We start from the raw sequence: 16,966 nt of genomic DNA, 5'->3' as shown, positions 1-16,966 counted from the left end.
ATACCAAACATTTATTTCCTCCTTCATGGTGCTGCAATTTGAGTTCATTGAGCTGATTTAGGCTGAGCTCGGATGGAGCCCAGGCTTCCAGCTGGGCTCAGGTCTGCACCATATGACTTCATTCTGGGGCCCAGGCTGAGGCAATGGTTATCTGGGTGATGCTCCTCTCATAGGCAAGCCAACCACACGAGCCATTTCCAGCTAATACTCCACTGGACAAAACCAGCCACGTGGCCAAGTGCAATACCAATGGGGCAGAAAGTATTCTCTGCCCACAGCGGGAGGCCCTACAAAGTCACAATTACAGGGGAGGGACAACTCGAGGATTTGCCTTAGTTTCCCTTTGTTAAAGAAGGGAGCTGAACCAGTTCCTCCAAGACCAATTCCAGTTCTGCCATTTTATAATTCTCATATAAGTCAGGCTCTGACTCAGTTCGCCTACTTCTGGCCCCTAGCACAGAGCTTGGTACCTAGAGGGGAATCAATAAATGTCTGTAGAATGACAGAAACTCTCCCCGTTTGAAAACACAGGATGCCCAAAAGATGGGATCTATGTTGAGAATTCAGTAAGAAAACACAGGTCCAGCACTTGCCATAACGGCTGGCACATGACCAGTGGAGGCCTAAGTGTCACCATTATCAGAGATAAAAGTCTCAAAGTAAAGTTACCAGAGGAGGTGATATCATGTGTGCTAGCCTGCAGTGCTCCTCCCAAATGCCTTGCTGAAATCAGGAGTGGCCAAGTGACTTGCTTTGGGTAATGAGATGCACAGAAATGACAGGTGTCATCTCCAGGCAGGAGCTTTAGGAGCCAGTATGTTTGCCATTGGCTCTTTTTAATTTGGCCATAGTGACCATCAATGGTCCAGAGAGGGGCTGCTCCATCGGCTTGGGCTCCGGAGTGAAGACAATACAGAACAAAGCCACCACCAAACAGTGATGGACACATACTAAGAGTCAGAAAGAACCTTTTGTGGTTATTAGGTGCTGAGAGTTATGGGGTCATTTGTTTCCGCAGCATAACCGAGCCCATCCTAATGCAGGCACCCGCAACTTAGAACATAAAGATTCCCAGAGAAGGAAGTATTGTAGATAGGTACACAGACACAAGAACATTCTCACAGCAAACCAGGCCTTAGACTCACCCGTGTCTTTGGACGGAATGAGCACAAAGGTGCTGTTGGTGATGTCGTATTTGGTGAGCAAGACTGGGAGCAAAACCAGCATAAAGATGATCAGAAATATCACCAAATTCAGCAACACCAGAAACCGCAAGAAGGAGAAATAGGACTGAATCCCAGTGCCAAATTTCCCTGAAAAAAAGAAATCCAGACATCACTGACCAGGAGTATTCATCCACAGGCGCTATTCATGGGCGATCCAATCAGCCAGAAAGCTGAAGTTGGAGTTATCTTGGTGGGGGAGGGAGGAAGAAATATTTTGTTTTTCTACTGTTGGCTGTAAGGTTCTCCTTTCTAAATCTACACTCAATCTTGAATTACCTGTTTGACAATGGTGTGAGGCAGGACTCAATATTTATCTTTTCTTATATGAATATCTAATTGACTCCACACCATTTACTTGGTTACCCTTTCCCCAGTGACTTGCAGTAGTGCTTTTGTAACTGACCATAAATGTATGAATCCATTCCTGAATTCTCACAAGCCACGTTCTGAATGAAAACTTCCAGAAAGGCCACTGCTAAACAAGAAAGGAAGCTGGGGCATGGTGGCTGAACCCCTGGGCTTTCAAATCCTTCAAATCCTGGGTCTGCCTCATCCTAGCTGAGTGAACTTGGAAAAGTATTTTAGCCTCTCTGAGTCACGCAGATGATACCTATATGGAATGTTCTTACAAGTATTAACTAAGCCAATATGAGGAAAATGTTTAACACAATGCCGCGTTCACAGTAAAAGCTCAGTTGGGGCTAGGTTTTATTATTTGGCTCCAAACATGATGCTGTGCTTAGACCTCAGAAAAAGTACAACTAGATGGTTAAGTTTTAAGTGAGCCTACGAAGCCCCTTGTGATTGTGTTTACATTCTCCCAATAAAAAAACAATTTATTTTTTAAAAGATTTTATTTATTTATTTGATAGAGAGACAGCCAGCAAGAGAGGGAACACAAGCAGGGGGAGTGGGAAAGGGAGAAGCAGGCTTCCCAGTGGAGGAACCCGATGTGGGGCTCGATTCCAGGACCCTGGGATCATGCCCTGAGCTGAAGGCAGACGCTTAACGACTGAGCCACCCGGGTGCCCCTAAAACAACAATTTAAAAAGGTACTTTGCTGAATAAGTTACCAAGAGTATTTTATAGGTCTTTTTTTAAAACAAAGATTTCATTTATTTACTTATCAGAGAGAGAGCGCAAGTGAGAGCACAAGCAGGGGGAGCTGCAGAGGCAGAGGGAGAAGCAGACTCCCCGCTGAGCAAGGAGCCTGATTCAGGACTCGATTCCAGAACCCTGAGATCAGGACCGGAGCCGAAGGCAGACATTTAACCAACTGAGCCACCCAAGCGTCCCAAGTATTTTGTAGGTCTTAAAATAGTAATAATGACAGCATTTCTTCCATTCATCTTACCACATTCCCTACAAACTTGACAAAATTCCCACTTAAGCGGATTTGAGGAGGTGTTTTTTGTTTTGTTTTGTTTTGTTTTGTTTTGTTTTTGCAGGCTCCCAGCGGAGGAGCCCGATGCGGGGCTCAAACCCAGAACTGACCCAGAATGCCGGGATCACGCCCTGAGCCAAAGGCAGACACTTAATGATTGAGCCACCCAGGTGCCCCTTGAGGAGATGTTTGTAAATCGTTTTTGCTTTATGGTAGAAATGTCGTCATCCTAAGAGGTATTTTCTCCCTGGCTCTGTTATGTCACCCAAATGTTTCAATGTTTTTTCCTAATTTTATATTTTGGTACAACTTCCAGTTTTTGTATACTTGCTATGGACTGAAATGTATCTCTCCCCACCCCCGCACTCTGCCCCAAATTCATATGCTGAAGCCCTAACCCCTAATGTGATGGTATTTAGAGGTGGGGCCTTTGGGAGGTGATTAGGTTTAGATGAGGTCCTAAGAGTGGGTCCCCATGATGGGATTTAGTGGTCTTACAAGAAGAGGCATCAGAACTCTCTCTCTCTCACTCTCTTTCTCCTTCTCTGTCTCCAAGAGCACACAAAGATGAGGTCACATAAAGACACAGTGAGAAGGCAGCCTGGTCTTAAACTCCCAGTCTCCAGACTATAAGAAAATATATTTTTGGGCACCTGCGTGGCAGTCAGATAAGCGTCTGCCTTCAGCTCAGGTCATAATCCCAAGCCCTGTGGTGGAGGGTGGGGGGGTGGTCCCCACTCAGCGGGGCGTCTGCTTCTTCCTCTCCCTCTTCCCTTCCCCCACTCGTGCTCTCTCTCACTCTCTAATAAATAAATAAAATCTTAAAAAAAAAAGAAAAGAAATTCCTGTTGTTGAGTCCACGCTGTGTAGGATATTTTGTTACAGCAGCCTTAGCTGACTGACCATCCCGCAACTCGATTCTTACCAATATGGAAAAGTAGGGATCCTCAGTATTTTCAGGGCCATGGGCACCTCTGGCAGTCTGGTAAAGCCTAATGAACCCCATCGCAGAATAACATTTTAAATGCACCAAATATTACACTATATGTCAACTAACTAGAATTTAAATAAAAAATTGGAAAAAAATAAACAGAATCATATATGCAAAAAGTAAATAAAATAAAACAAAATAAAAAAATAAACGCACCAAATACAAGGGCATCTGGTTGGCTCAGTTGGTAGAGCATGCAACTCTTGATCTCAGGGTTGTAAGTTTGAGCCCTGTGTTGGGTGTAGACATTACTGAAAAAGAAAAATCTTGGGGCGCCTGGGTGGCTTAGTCGTTAAGCGTCTGCCTTCGGCTCAGGGTGTGATCCCGGTGTTCTGGGATCGAGCCCCACATCAGGCTCCTCCGCTGGGAGCCTGCTTCTTCCTCTCCCACTCCCCCTGCTTGTGTTCCCTCTCTCGCTGGCTGTCTCTATTGAATAAATAAATAAATAAATAAATAATCTTAAAAAAAAAATCTTAAAAATAAAAAAAATGCACCAAATACAAATGGACACATGGTTCTATTAAAAACCAAATTTGTGCTAGAATAACAGATGAGCATCTTCATTAGCACATTAAATAAGAAGACCTAGTGGCCGAACTTGCAGAGTCACTGCTGCACTTTCCAAGCAGTGATGAGCATGAGTGATATTCCAAGATAATACAACTGGAAGGCACAGGAAAATATCTGATTTTCCTGGTGACAAGGACACAGGTTCTGCTAGTCCCAACTGATGCCGTTGCTCCCATTCGTCATGGAAGGGAGTGCTAAATTTCATCTAGATGGTAGAGAAAACAAAGCTGTACTTTCCCCCAGGTATAGCAGTCTTCCACAGAGGAGCACATGCAGAGTGGGGGGTATGGTACCTTCTATGCTGCGAATGTCCTTCCGCCACAGCTCCAAGTGAGTGGTCATCTCACGAGCCTTCCCTATGAACCTCTTCCAAGACTTGCTGCTATACCGTTTCCACTGGTCCCACTCAGATAAATACTTCATTTGGGTCTCCTGAATGTTCCTGCATTAAAAAACCGTCACGACAATGATCAGGAAAGCATCATCAAGCCTTGGCATCAAATAAAACCCCAGCCAAGAAGACTGGAAAACCCGGAGCCCTCATACACTGCTGGTGGAAATGTACAACGGTGTGGCTGCTAGGGAAAACAGTCTGGATATTCCTCAACATGGTAAACACAGAATTCCCATTATGACCTGGCAATCCCAATCCTAGGTAGATACCCCCAAAGAACGGAAAACAGGGTCCCAAACAAAAACTTGTACATAAATGTTCATTGCAGCACTACTCACAACAGCCAAAAGGTGGAAACAACCCAAATGTCCACCAACAGATGAGTGGACAAACAAAACGAGGCATACCCATCCATAAAATGAAATATCACCCAGCCATAAACAGGAATGATATAGTGATACGTGCCATAACTTGGATGACCCTTGAAAACATCATGTGAAGTGAAAGAAGCCAGGTACAAAAGGGCACATATTGTTTGATTTCATTTACCTGAAATGTCCAGAATGGCAAATCTAGAGACAAAGAGTAGATCAGTGGTTGGCAGGGGCTGAGGGAAGGCGGTAACAGGGAGGAATGTCAGACAACAATGAGGCTCTGGGGGGTTGCAGAGCCACAAGATGGAAGGAGCCTGGGTCCCTGAATGACTGCAAAGTTCCCCCTTGATCTGAACCCAGGATTTTTATGTGAATAAGAAATAAACTTCTAGGGGCGCCTGGGTGGCTCAGTCGTTAAGCGTCTGCCTTCAGCTCAGGGCGTGATCCCGGCATTCTGGGATTGAGCCCCGCATTGGGTTCCTCCACTGGGAGCCTGCTTCTTCCTCTCCTATTCCCCCTGCTTGTGTTCCCTCTCTTGCTGGCTGTCTCTCTCTCTGTCAAACAAATAAATAAAATTAAAAAAAAAAAAAAAAAAGAAACTTCTAATATGTTAAGCTACTACATGTTTGGATAACTTTGTCACTGAAGCTTGGCTGACCCTAAGTAATACATTTCTAATTATGTGAACTTTTCAGGAAATGCATTCCATGCATAAAACACACCTCTGCCCAAAACATACATCATATGCCTTCTAGATGGCCACTGAACAAACCTTAGCCTCCGCTTCTCAGAGATGTTCAGTGCATACTTCCGAATCGATTGGCCATTGAGGTTTTCAGTGATTCCTCCTTCCAGCTGGGAGCTGTAAGAGTCTGTTGGCTTCAGCAAAGTGCCACTTTGCTTGTCTCGGGAAAGAATGGTAGTCCTCCTGCGTGCAATGGACTGATAGCTTGGCAATTCTTGAAGGAAATTCACAGGTGGAGAAGAAAAGCAACTAGAGTCCAAAGACATGTTCTCTGGGCAAAAAAAAAAAAAAAGAGAGAGAGAGAGAGAAAGAACCATCATTGACCCCAGTGAGCTTGGGAGCCAGAAAAAAAAAATTTTGCCTAGAGACTTGCATCTCAGAGGCCATACCTAAATCCCATAGACGGTCACTAGCCTGTGCCACTGACAAGAGCATTTGTGCCTTCATTATTCTGTTTACCAGTATTGTGTTCACGACAATGCCATCATCTGCAAATGGGTTCACTTTCAGCAGCTTCGTGAGTGAATGTGCTTTAGGTTACATGATATCTGAGTTCTAGTGTTTGGATGCAGCCACTAGCTAAATGTGTGGCCTCGGGCAGCTATCTAAACTCTTCTACATTTGTCTGATGGGACTAGTACTATTTGCCCCAACTATCTTCCCAAAATGTAGGCTATAATGATGTATAGGATAAAACTCCGAAAAGCATAAAGCATTATGCAAATTCATAGTGATACCATCAACAGCAACAGTAATAATAATAGCATTGACAGAGCAATTCCTGTGCACCAGGCACTGTGTTAAGAGCTTCACATGCACTCATGGATCTGGGCTGGCCGTGGGATCTACTCGGACCAACAGAATGCAGTGGAAGTGATGCTGGCCAGTTCTAAGGCTTGCCTGCTTCTGCCGCTCTCTGCATCCCAGCTGCTGCCATGTGAACAAGCCCACGCTAACATGCTAGAGGCTAAGACCAATTGCTGCAGGGACGATTGCCCCCACTGAGACCATCCCAGGCCAGCCTGCAGCCAGCTGTCACCCAGCTGACCACAGATGCTCACACATACTGAGGTAGGTACTATTATCAGTTCCATTTTACAGATGAGAAAATAAAGTTGACAGGTTCTCCAACCCCACGCCCAGGTCCTCAAAGCCCTGCGCAACCAGATTCCTGCCTGTGTCTGCAGTTTCTCAAGCTCTCTGCCCTCCAACTACACATTTTTTAGGATCTTTCAGATACTAAGACAGGCCCTGTTTCCTCCTCTTCAGAGCCTTTGCATATACTGTTCCCTCTGCCTGGAATGAACTTGGCACACCTATTTATCCTATTAGTTCCTACTCACACATCATTTCCTCGGGAAACTGCCCCAGCCCCACTGCACTATTACAGGTGCCTTGTTACACATTTCACACACACACACTAAGTCCTTTATAGCACATCACAATTTGTAAATAAATACATAATATTTATAAATAAATTTGTGTGACTGTGTGAGTACATCTGTCTCCTCCAGGAGACTGGAAGTTCTTGGAAGGCAGGGACTGTGATGATGTCTTCACCACTGCACCCCAGGACCTAGCACCATCTTTGATTCAGAAAGGAATTCAATAAATGCTCAATGGATGGTTGGATGGATGGATGGATGGATGGATGATGGATGGGAGGATAGGAGGATGGATGGATGATGGTTGGATGGGTGGATGGATGGGAGGATGGGTGGATGGATGGGTGGATGGATGGATGGATGGATGGGAAGATTGATGGATGGATGGGTGGATGGATGATGGGAAGATGGATGGATGACATTACTAATTTGCCCATGCTTAACCTGTGAGTAGGAGCACTGAAAACAGAACCAAGTCTACCTGACTCAAACATCTATATTTGTTCTACTACATCAGGCCACTGCTGGGGGGCCAAGTTTTGCTGTGCCTTATGCAGTGGTCTAAGAAGGGAGGGCCTTTCAGTGAAGTTGAGGGACACTACCTTCAAGATGGGTTTTATGCCTGATCCAATTTTAGTTGTGGAAAGACTACCTTGAATGGAGACAGGACACAGGGAGAGGAAGTAGGAAACAGCCATAATTACCTAAGCAATTACCCCTATAGGCAGCAAAACTTCTAAGGCTTAATATTAGATGCTTAATTGCTTGGGTTTGAATCCCAGGTCTGATTATTAATAGTGTGTGTCTTTGGGAAACCTCTGAACTTCAGTTTCCTCATCTCAAATACTCATTCATTCAGTAAACGTTATCTACCATATGTCAGACCTGGAGCTAGAGATACTGCCATGAACAAAGCAAATGCCCTGTACACATGGCGTATATATTCTGCAGTGGGGGCAGGGGAAGATTAGAGAGTAAATAGGTGATGAATATTATGCCAAAACAAAAATAGAGTGGGGTAAGGAGGAAGGTGATAGGTGGAGTATGCAGGTTCTGAGAAGGTGGGTCAGGAATGGTCTCTGTACTAAAGTAGCATTTAAGCTGAGGCTGAATAGAGGGCATGAGCCCGTTGGATATTTGGGGAAGGGCATTCCAGGAGAGGGGAAACAGCAAGTGCAAAGGCCCTGAGGTGCGGGTGTATACGGCATGCTTGAGGAAGAGCATGGAGGCCTATGTGGCTGGAGAAGATGAATGAACAGGAGCCTAACAGGCTCTGTTGTTGCTGAACTCTGATGAGCCCCACCAGCCCCTCTGCAGTCCCTTCCCCTTGAATCTGGGCTGGATCTGTGACTTGCTTTAGCCAGAGGTCGCAACAGAAATGTTGCGCTGCCAATTCCAGCCTCAAGCCTTAAAAGGGCCTGGAAGTTCCCACTTTTGTGCTGTTGGGACCCCAGGGCTGTCGTGTAAGAAATCTGGCAATGCTGTTGGTACAACCATGTGGAGAGGAAGAGGCCCCAAGTGTCCGAGGAAGAGAACCGAGAAAACAGTGGACAGCGAGACCCAAAGTCTCTGGCTCTGACCCCAGCGAGCTGTTGCCACCAGTCCCCAGCCCTTGGGTCATCCTCAGAGCACTGCCATGGGCATGAAGAGGTCTTCTGGAAGCTCCAGACCCAACAGACAGGACACAGAGCAGAGCAAACCCTCTCTTCCGTGCCCTGCTGATCTCCTGGCACACAGAATCAGCATAAGCCATCATGTTTGTAGTAGTGTGTTGACACCCATAGGTAAGTGGGGAGCATGGAAAAGCAGAGGTTAGAGAGGTGCCTGGGGCCAGACAGAGTCAGACGCTGTGGGCTGCATGTGACGCTTGGATGTGGCGGACCGAGGGCTTGGAGCGGAAGCCGGAGGAGATCTCACCACATTTTCAAGGATCACCCTGGAGGCTGCCCGGCCAAGCACGGGACCCACCACAGGGGCCAGCTTATGAGCATTAAAAGCAACCACATGGGGAGAAACACCCAGCATAGCCCCTGGCATGCAGTGGGCTCCATAAATGTACTTAGAGCTAATAAGGGAGGAGGGAGCACTAGGGAGGGAAAGCCAAGGCCTCGCTGTCTGAGCTGGAGTCTGACAGTGCAGATTTGTAATGTTGGCCTCTCTGATGGGCACGTTCAGACACAACGGAACAGCTGTCCCACTGCAGATGACACACAGACACGCGCCTGGAGCCCTGCCAGTTGCTGAGTGCAAGCCGGAGAATCTCACTCAACCTTCCATTTCCCTGTTCCCCGCGTACCCTGAGGATATGATCCACTTCCATTAGTAACAGTGGCTCCCTAGAGCAAACGTGGGGGGTGGGGCGGGCAAGGGCCTGGAGGCTAAAGGGTCCAGGCCCTGGCTGGAGGCCACTCCTTCTGGACAGCAACAAAGAGCTCTTATTACCCACAAACAAAGGTCTTTGAATATGGAGCAGCACCAACCAATTGAATATTCGGCAACTGTAGGGTCAGAAACTGAGGGCTGGAGCTGGAGCCTGGGTTGACTTGTCACCCGCTAGCCAGGCCACCCCAGGCAAGACAATGACCACCTCTGGGTCACATGTTTCTCTCCTCAGGCATGGGGTATATAATACCACGGACCTCATCAGCGTGATTATAAGGGTGGCATTACAAACACCTCCAATAATATTAACTAGGATTTCCTGAGCACTTACCTTGTGCCAGGCTATCTGAGTACTCACTATGTGTCATGACACTTAATACTCTGAACTACTCTTTAAATAGAATCATTCCATTTTTCAGATGAAGAAACTGAGGTTTGGAGAGGTGAAGGGCCTTGCCCACTCACCCAGCTGGTAAGTGTTGGAATGAGGAACCTATCACGGGTCTGCCAAACGCCAAAGCTGAAGTCCTCAGCATGAAATGATTCAGTGGGCCATGGATTTGAAAGTGCTGCGGGAACACCACAGATAGAAATTATTTCATTGCTCCTCCATATACTCCTATTCAGATTCCATAACAACAGTCCCTGGTGGCAAACTGTAGTTTCGAAATGGCCATCATCAGAAAGGAACGACTTTTCCTCTTCAGACGTTCTTGGGAAGTGCTGCATCTTCAAATAGAGACAAAAATCACAAGCGTACCTTTGAACACAGGCATCATTATTTCTATCACGAAAATCCACCTCCGCTCATTTTCATATAGGACCACACATCTGTCAAAGCATGACCTCACCTGATTTCCCACACCCACCTGCAGCAGAAGCCAGAGAAGGCTTCACTGCCCCAGCTTTTCAAGAGGGAAACTGGGGCCCAGAGAAATGGCGGCTTGCCCAAGGATTTGCTGTCAAGACAGACTCCCGGTTCTATCTTCTTAGAAAGACAGGTTGCATCATCTCTCAGAGCCTTGTTTTTCTCATCCTTAGAGAATAAGAACGTCTCATTACAGTTACTGTCCGACGTTTTCCTGAGCTGGTCCAGCTGACAGTGTCGTCAGTATGGCCAACGAAGTCCTGTGGTCGGTGTGTGGGCTGCCTGTCGGCCATCTGCATGGGGCGCAGGAGCATGTCTGAGACATTGGGGTGCCTGCATCTAGGAATGTCTTGAATCTGTTGGCCATTGGAGCTGGATTTCAGCAATTAGGAGATTATTATTTAGGCAGGAGGATGGCTGGGTAATTACAGGAGATGTGGGGGCAGGGGTGGGCATTAAGTACCCAGTTCTGATACCTGGCATGCTTCCAGTTTAAGAACAAAGTTAGTCTCTCAGAGACTTAGAGCAGTATCTTGCTCATGGAGAGCCCTCTACCTGAAAGATGAATGAATGAATGAATGAATGAATGGGCAGAGGCATGGACACCTGGAGAGCATCCTTAGGTCCCAACTTTCTTGGCAGCTCTTTCCACAGGCCACGAGATCCTATCCATAGGCAAAAACACTCCCAGGATGTGGGCACAGGCCAACTGTGATCTAAATGGGACTAAGATCACCACCAGCCTTCCTTGAGTGCCTGCCAAGAACCTAGTCCAACCGTATTTGGTGCTGGGTTCACTTCAGGGTTTTTCTTCCCACTCGCAGAATCATGGAAACTCCCTGCAAGAAGGGACCTTCTGGGTCATCTGGTTCAGGCCTCTCGCCAGCCACTGGGGGAATGAGTTCTGTTCGACAAACTGCATGGAGCCCCTCTCTGCGTGAGGTTCTAGAGAGGAGGAAGGTTTGCAGACTTGCTTCCTGACTCAGTGAGCTTTCACTCAATCCTTCAACCTTATCTCTCGAGTGCCCATCCCACTGCACTCATCTCTAATTCTATCCTCCTCCCTAACTGTTCACATGCACCTTGTCTCTGACCCTCTCCCTCCGCTCTTAGGGCTAGCAACCATCATGGGGGCAGGGAGCCCATCTCTCTCCTGCACTGCTGAGTCCCCAGGGTCTAGCACAGAACGCAGCATATGTTGGATGCTCGATAAACACCTGCTGAATGAATGAATGAATGAACCTGGTGCGTGGGGTACGGGCACTGTTGGCTCACCTACCAGGCAAACCAACGTGTGTAGTTTAGCACACCAGCAAAGCAGGGGCACCAAAAAGGGAGAAAAAGATTTATGGAATTTAAGCACTGAATATTATTCTTTTCTACATGGCTGATATTTTCTTTTTCATAATTGAAAAAAAAAAATTTTAAAGGAGAAAAAAATAAGCTGGCAAAAAATGACTGGGATGTTGATGGTGTATTATATCCTTCTATTTAAGGTACTTCACCAAATGAGCCCTATTAGAAGCGTGCTTTGCTGTTATTTCTCAAGAAATGATCAAATGGCTCATGCACATTCATTGTGAGATTACCAATAAGGCAATGTAGACATTGATTTCAAAACTTTTTGGTCTTCTTTCCACCCATACTCTTTGACATTGTTTTTATTTTGGATGCTAACTGGGGGTGGAGTACCTCAAGTAATTTTTGCTCACAGCTCACCCTAACCCTAATCCAAGGGCTCACAGTCGAGGGGATCTAGTTGAAGCTGCTAGGACATCTCCCACCAAGTGGTCCAAGGCCAGAGTTTTATCACTGCCCTCCTCCTGGAAAGGCCACACACCTGCCCATCCATCCATTCATTCAGTCGCTCACTCAAAAACATTTACTGAGCAACTGCTATGTGCCAGCCAAGCATTATTCTAAGACTGGGACATAGCCTTGAATATGACACACAAATTCCCTTGCCTTTATGGGACTTACATTCTAGCCAGAGGAGACCAACAGTAAACAAGTGAAGAACAATACATTTCAGAGGCTGACAGTGTGTGGAGAAAAATAACACAGGGATGGGTTTGAGCAAAGCCTACAGGAAGGGAGGGAAAGAGCCATGTGGCTATCTGGGAGAAGAGTATCCAAGGGAGAGAGAAGAGCAAGGCAGGACTGTGCCCAGCCAGTTCAAGGAACAGGAGAGAGGCCAGTGTGGCTGAAGGAGAGTCAGTAGAGAAGAGAGTGATGGGGTAACAGACCTGGGGAGAAAGAAGCCAGACCACACAGGATCTATGGACCATGGAGAGGACTTTGGCTTTTAGTCGAGTAAGGTGGGAGCCATGAGGGGTTTTGAGCAGCAGAATGACACAATCGGACTGAGATTTAACAAGATCTCTCTGGCCGGCTCTGTGACTATTTCTGTCCTTGAGTGCGCAGGTTGGCATGGCTATATCCCATGCCAGGGCATCATATGTCAGGGTGCACTGTCCTTCTGCAATGACAGACATGTTCTATATCTGCACTGTCCACTATGGTGACCACTAGCCACACGTGGCTATTGAGCCATTGAAATGTGGCTCGTGAGACTAAAGAAATGAATATTTAACTTTATCAGACTTTATTAAATTTATATTGGCATAGCCCCATGTGGCTAGTCCACTGGACCACGTAGAGAGGCCTTGTTCTTTGGAGTCCAAAGCCTAGTCTGAGAGGGAAGGATCCAGGGGCCTTGGGAGCCTCCTCCCTCTGCCAGACTTCAGAACTGCTAGGCTGGGAGGACCTGTAATGAGTCACACCACCTGGCATCTGGGTGGGGCCTAGGGACTGGCTGGGTCCAAAGCTTTATGACCAGATGAGCAGTCTTCAAGAGGAGTGACTAACCAGGGAATCAGAGTGACGCTGGGCCCTGAACCTGAGTTTCCCAGTGTTCAAGTGGGTGGAGCATCCGGTGGGCTATCCATGGAACAATCACTGAGATTCTGTCTGTCTGAGGAGGAGACAGAGTGGTTAAGAGCACCATTCCATGCCTCCGTTTTCCCACCTGTAAAATGGCAACAATAGTTCCCATCTGACAGGACCATCCTGAGGATTAGATGGCTACTATAAGCTTAGAAAAGAAGTCGGCAAACCTTATAATTTCCTTACTATTATCGCCCAGTCTCTTGTCACAACTACTACTCATCTCTGCCATTGTTGCAGGAAAGCAGCCATAATCCATAAATGAATGGGCATGATTGTGTTCTAATAAAACTTTATTTATAAAAATAGGTGGCAGGCTGAATTTGGCCCTTGGGTTGTAGTGTGCAGACCCTTGGCTTAGAGCACATTGTGCTATACATCCGGTTATTTACTGATGAACTCAATGCACAGAAAGATTTTATATTTGCTGTGAGGGATCTTACTATGGACCACACTACTACTCCTTACGTGCAGTGTTTATCTTCCTTGCCAAGACTTCTCCAAAAAAGATTTCCAACATTCCCGCAAGCAACAACAAAAATAGCTAGACTTTACTGACCATTTACCATGCACCATGATTAGGCCAAACCCTTTACATACTCATCTCCTGTGATCCTCACCGTCACTTTACCGCATGGGTCCTTCTTGCGTGTTACCTTTATTTTGCAACATAGAAAGTTCAGAGAAGAACTCTGCCCAAGGTTGAGCCAAGGTCTGAACCCTGAGGGCAAAGGCTTCGATGTGTCTTTTTCACTCCGACACGCCCAGCAATGAGCATGGTGCCTGGCACATCTTAAATAAACATCTGTCAAATGAACAGGCTCTAGGGTCACAACATCAATGTCCTTCTGTTTCAGTAGCTCGTCAGTAACTTCTCAGAGCCTCAGTTTCCAGAGGGAGTAAAATGGGCAAATCACACTTCGCGAGTTGCCGGAGTTGCCGTGAGTAATTAAAGAAACCTACCCAGTTGAGTTCAAAGTCAAACTCCTGACTGGGACCGACCAGATCCCGAGGAACTGGCTCCTGCCTGCCTGATCTTGTCTCCTCTCCTCCTGTAGGCTCCAGCCTGCGCCCTCCTCAAATACACCAACATCATGTCCACCTCCACCCTGTGCTCTTGCTGGGCCCAGAAGTCCATACCTCAGAGAGACCTCTCTGACCACCTCAGCTAAGTAGGCCCTCCCCCTCTCTAGCTCACCACCCCTTCATTTCCTTCTCAGCAGTTATGGTTAGCTGTTAACTACCCTCTTTTCCTCTTTACCTGTTCAGTGAGTGTCTCCCCTGCTTGACCCAACGCTTCCTGAAAGCATGTCTCTGGCCTGTCTCCCTCACTACTCGGTTCCTCGCCTGGTACTGGGTCATGGTTGAGACAAGGTCAGTTCCCTTCCTCCTCCTCCTTCTCCTCCTGCTGGTGGGAGGGGGGGAGCCCCACCAAAGGTCTGGGTGGTCCCACACGCAAACAAAGCTCCTTTAAAAAGCAACCAGATTGCAACAAAGCTTACAACACTGAAAAGTCATTTCCCCCTTTTATCCCTCTAAATTCTTCACTTCCTGAAAAAAAAACAAAAACAAAAAAAGCCACCGAGGGCCTTTGGGCCTAATCTGGCCTGAGTTGCTGGGCAGAGCTCGCTCAGCCTCTTCAGACAGAGGAGAAAAAACAACTCAAGTCAGATGGCCGGCTGGCTCACCAGAGAACCCCTGTGGCCTTTCGTGGCCTTTCATGGCCTGTGCAGTCTCTGGCTGTGTCCAGACCTGCAGAAGATCCCTCCCTCCTAGGACACCTTTAAGGGTGAGGAGTGACCCTAACAAATGGGGTTAGCAGGTAAGGGGAACAAAATAAACACTGTAGGGTCAATGGTTACTTGTCTTCCAGTTTAAGACAATGTGTCAGACTAAAACAACCCAAAGAGTTGTTAACTATATATCAGCATAACCCCAGAAAGTAGAGGTATACAGTACATGAAATCACCAAGTCTTATAATATTAAGGCTAGAGAAGGTCCAAATAATAATAATATAATAATAATAGCAACAGTACCATTTGACCGTTCAGCGCGTGCCAGGTGTGTGGTACTAACTCTTCAACATGCTTATCTCATTAAATCCTCTCATGAACTGGGGGCGCCTGGGTGGCTCAGTCGTTAAGCATCTGCCTTCGGCTCAGGGTGTGATCCCGGTGTTCTGGGATCGAGCCCCACATCAGGCTCATCCATTGGGAGCCTACTTCTTCCTCTCCCACTCCCCCTGTTTGTGCTCCCTCTCTCACTGGCTGTCTCTCTCTCTCTATCAAATAAATAAATAAAATCTTAAAAAAAAAAATCCTCTCAGCGACCCTAGCAGATAGGGATATGATTATCCCCATTTCACAGAGAAGAAAACCGAAGGTCAGAGAGGTCACAGGACTTGCTTAAGGTCACACACCCGCTAATTGGCCACATTGGGATTTGTACCTGGGCCGGGCAGGCTTCAGGAAAACTAATGCCAGATGTCCTCTTTACTTAATCTTAAAAGCAGAACAAAAACAAAAAACAAACCAGGTCCCAGCCCCCCACACAGGAGTCTAAAGAGGCTGTTTAGTTTTATCCCTTTACCCTTTCAAGTGTTCCTGCTCCAAAGGCCCAGACTGAGTTCCACCCTGCGGAAAATGGGGTCAATCCAAATACAGTCACCGTTCCCCAGACTGGTGCCCCTTGAGGAGAGAGGAGAGGCGAGTGGCTTTGAAGCTATCGTATAAGTTGCAATCCCATCCAGCCACGACATAATGACAATCAGCCCATCTTGGTTGAGGCACTTGGGTTCCCCCGATGAACAAAGGCGTAATGGTCACAGCAACACATGAGGGCTAAGAGTCCCTGAGTTTGGCCAATCCTCAAAAAGTGAAGCACAGAATGACCGTTGGATCTAGTGATTCCACTCCTCAGTATACACCCAAGAGAGCTGAAAACAGATGTTCAAACACTTGCACACAAGCACTCACAGCAGCATTTTTCCTAATAGTCAAGTGACGGAAACAGTCCAAATGTCCGTCAACGGGTGAATGGATATACAAACGGAGGTACAACCATACAATGGAACAGTATTCAACCACAAAAAGGAATGAAGTTCTGACACAGGCTACAACATGGACGAGCCTTGAAAACACCATTTACGCTAAGTGAGGAAGTCAGTCACAAAAGGTCACACCACTGTGTGAGCCCATTTATAAGCAATGCCCAGAATAAGTACATGCAGAGAGACGGAATGCAGATTGGCGGTAGACAGGGGCTGGGCGGAGGGGGCATCAGGGAGTGGTAGCTTAATGGGCACGGGGCTCCCTTTGGGGGTGATGAAAATGTCTGGGAACTGGACAGAGGCAGTGGTTGCACCACACTGTGAATGTACTAAATGCCACTGAATTGTACACTTTCAGGTGGTTGATTTTGTTATGTGAGTTATACCTCAATGTAAAAGTCACTGACTACGTGCTAGTTGAAGATGATGTAGGATGAAGTTCTTACCCGACGGAATATGACAAACGTTTAGGAAAAGCCACCAAGAGTCATTCCATGCAGTAAACATAGAACATGCCAGGAACCATGGGGCTGAGGGACCTGGGGGTGGGCAAATGCCTCCTGAGGGGCACTGAGATAGGGCGGGGTCTTTGCCTCTTGGAGGAGGTGACATTCAAGCTGAGATCAGGTGGAGGAATAGTGACTGCAAGAC

At 46.9% G+C, this 16,966-nt stretch overlaps 1 protein-coding gene across 3 annotated transcripts in view; it reads right to left on the bottom strand.

Moving 5' to 3' along the window:
• Nucleotides 1-16,966, bottom strand: part of TMC7 (transmembrane channel like 7) — a 56,137-nt gene that overhangs the window by 35,454 nt on the left and 3,717 nt on the right. For 2 of the 3 annotated variants that reach the window (XM_045770908.2, XM_045770910.2), the window contains exons 2-4: nt 5,712-5,955; nt 4,465-4,613; nt 1,146-1,313 (exon numbers count right to left, since the gene is read on the bottom strand). In XM_045770908.2, the coding sequence (XP_045626864.1) occupies nt 1,146-1,313; nt 4,465-4,613; nt 5,712-5,955 (561 nt within the window). Of the gene's footprint in view, nt 1-1,145; nt 1,314-4,464; nt 4,614-5,711; nt 5,956-9,916; nt 10,021-16,966 lie in introns of all 3 variants that reach the window. The other variant, XM_087870145.1, reaches the window with a different exon arrangement.

The sequence above is a fragment of the Ursus americanus genome, chromosome 2, assembly GCF_024610735.1.
Source record: "Ursus americanus isolate L20-20 chromosome 2, mUrsAme1.1.p, whole genome shotgun sequence".
Classification (NCBI taxonomy): Eukaryota; Metazoa; Chordata; class Mammalia; order Carnivora; family Ursidae; genus Ursus; species Ursus americanus.
The sequence above is the reverse complement of the archived record's forward strand: the minus strand, read 5'-3'. Positions and strand labels throughout refer to the sequence as shown.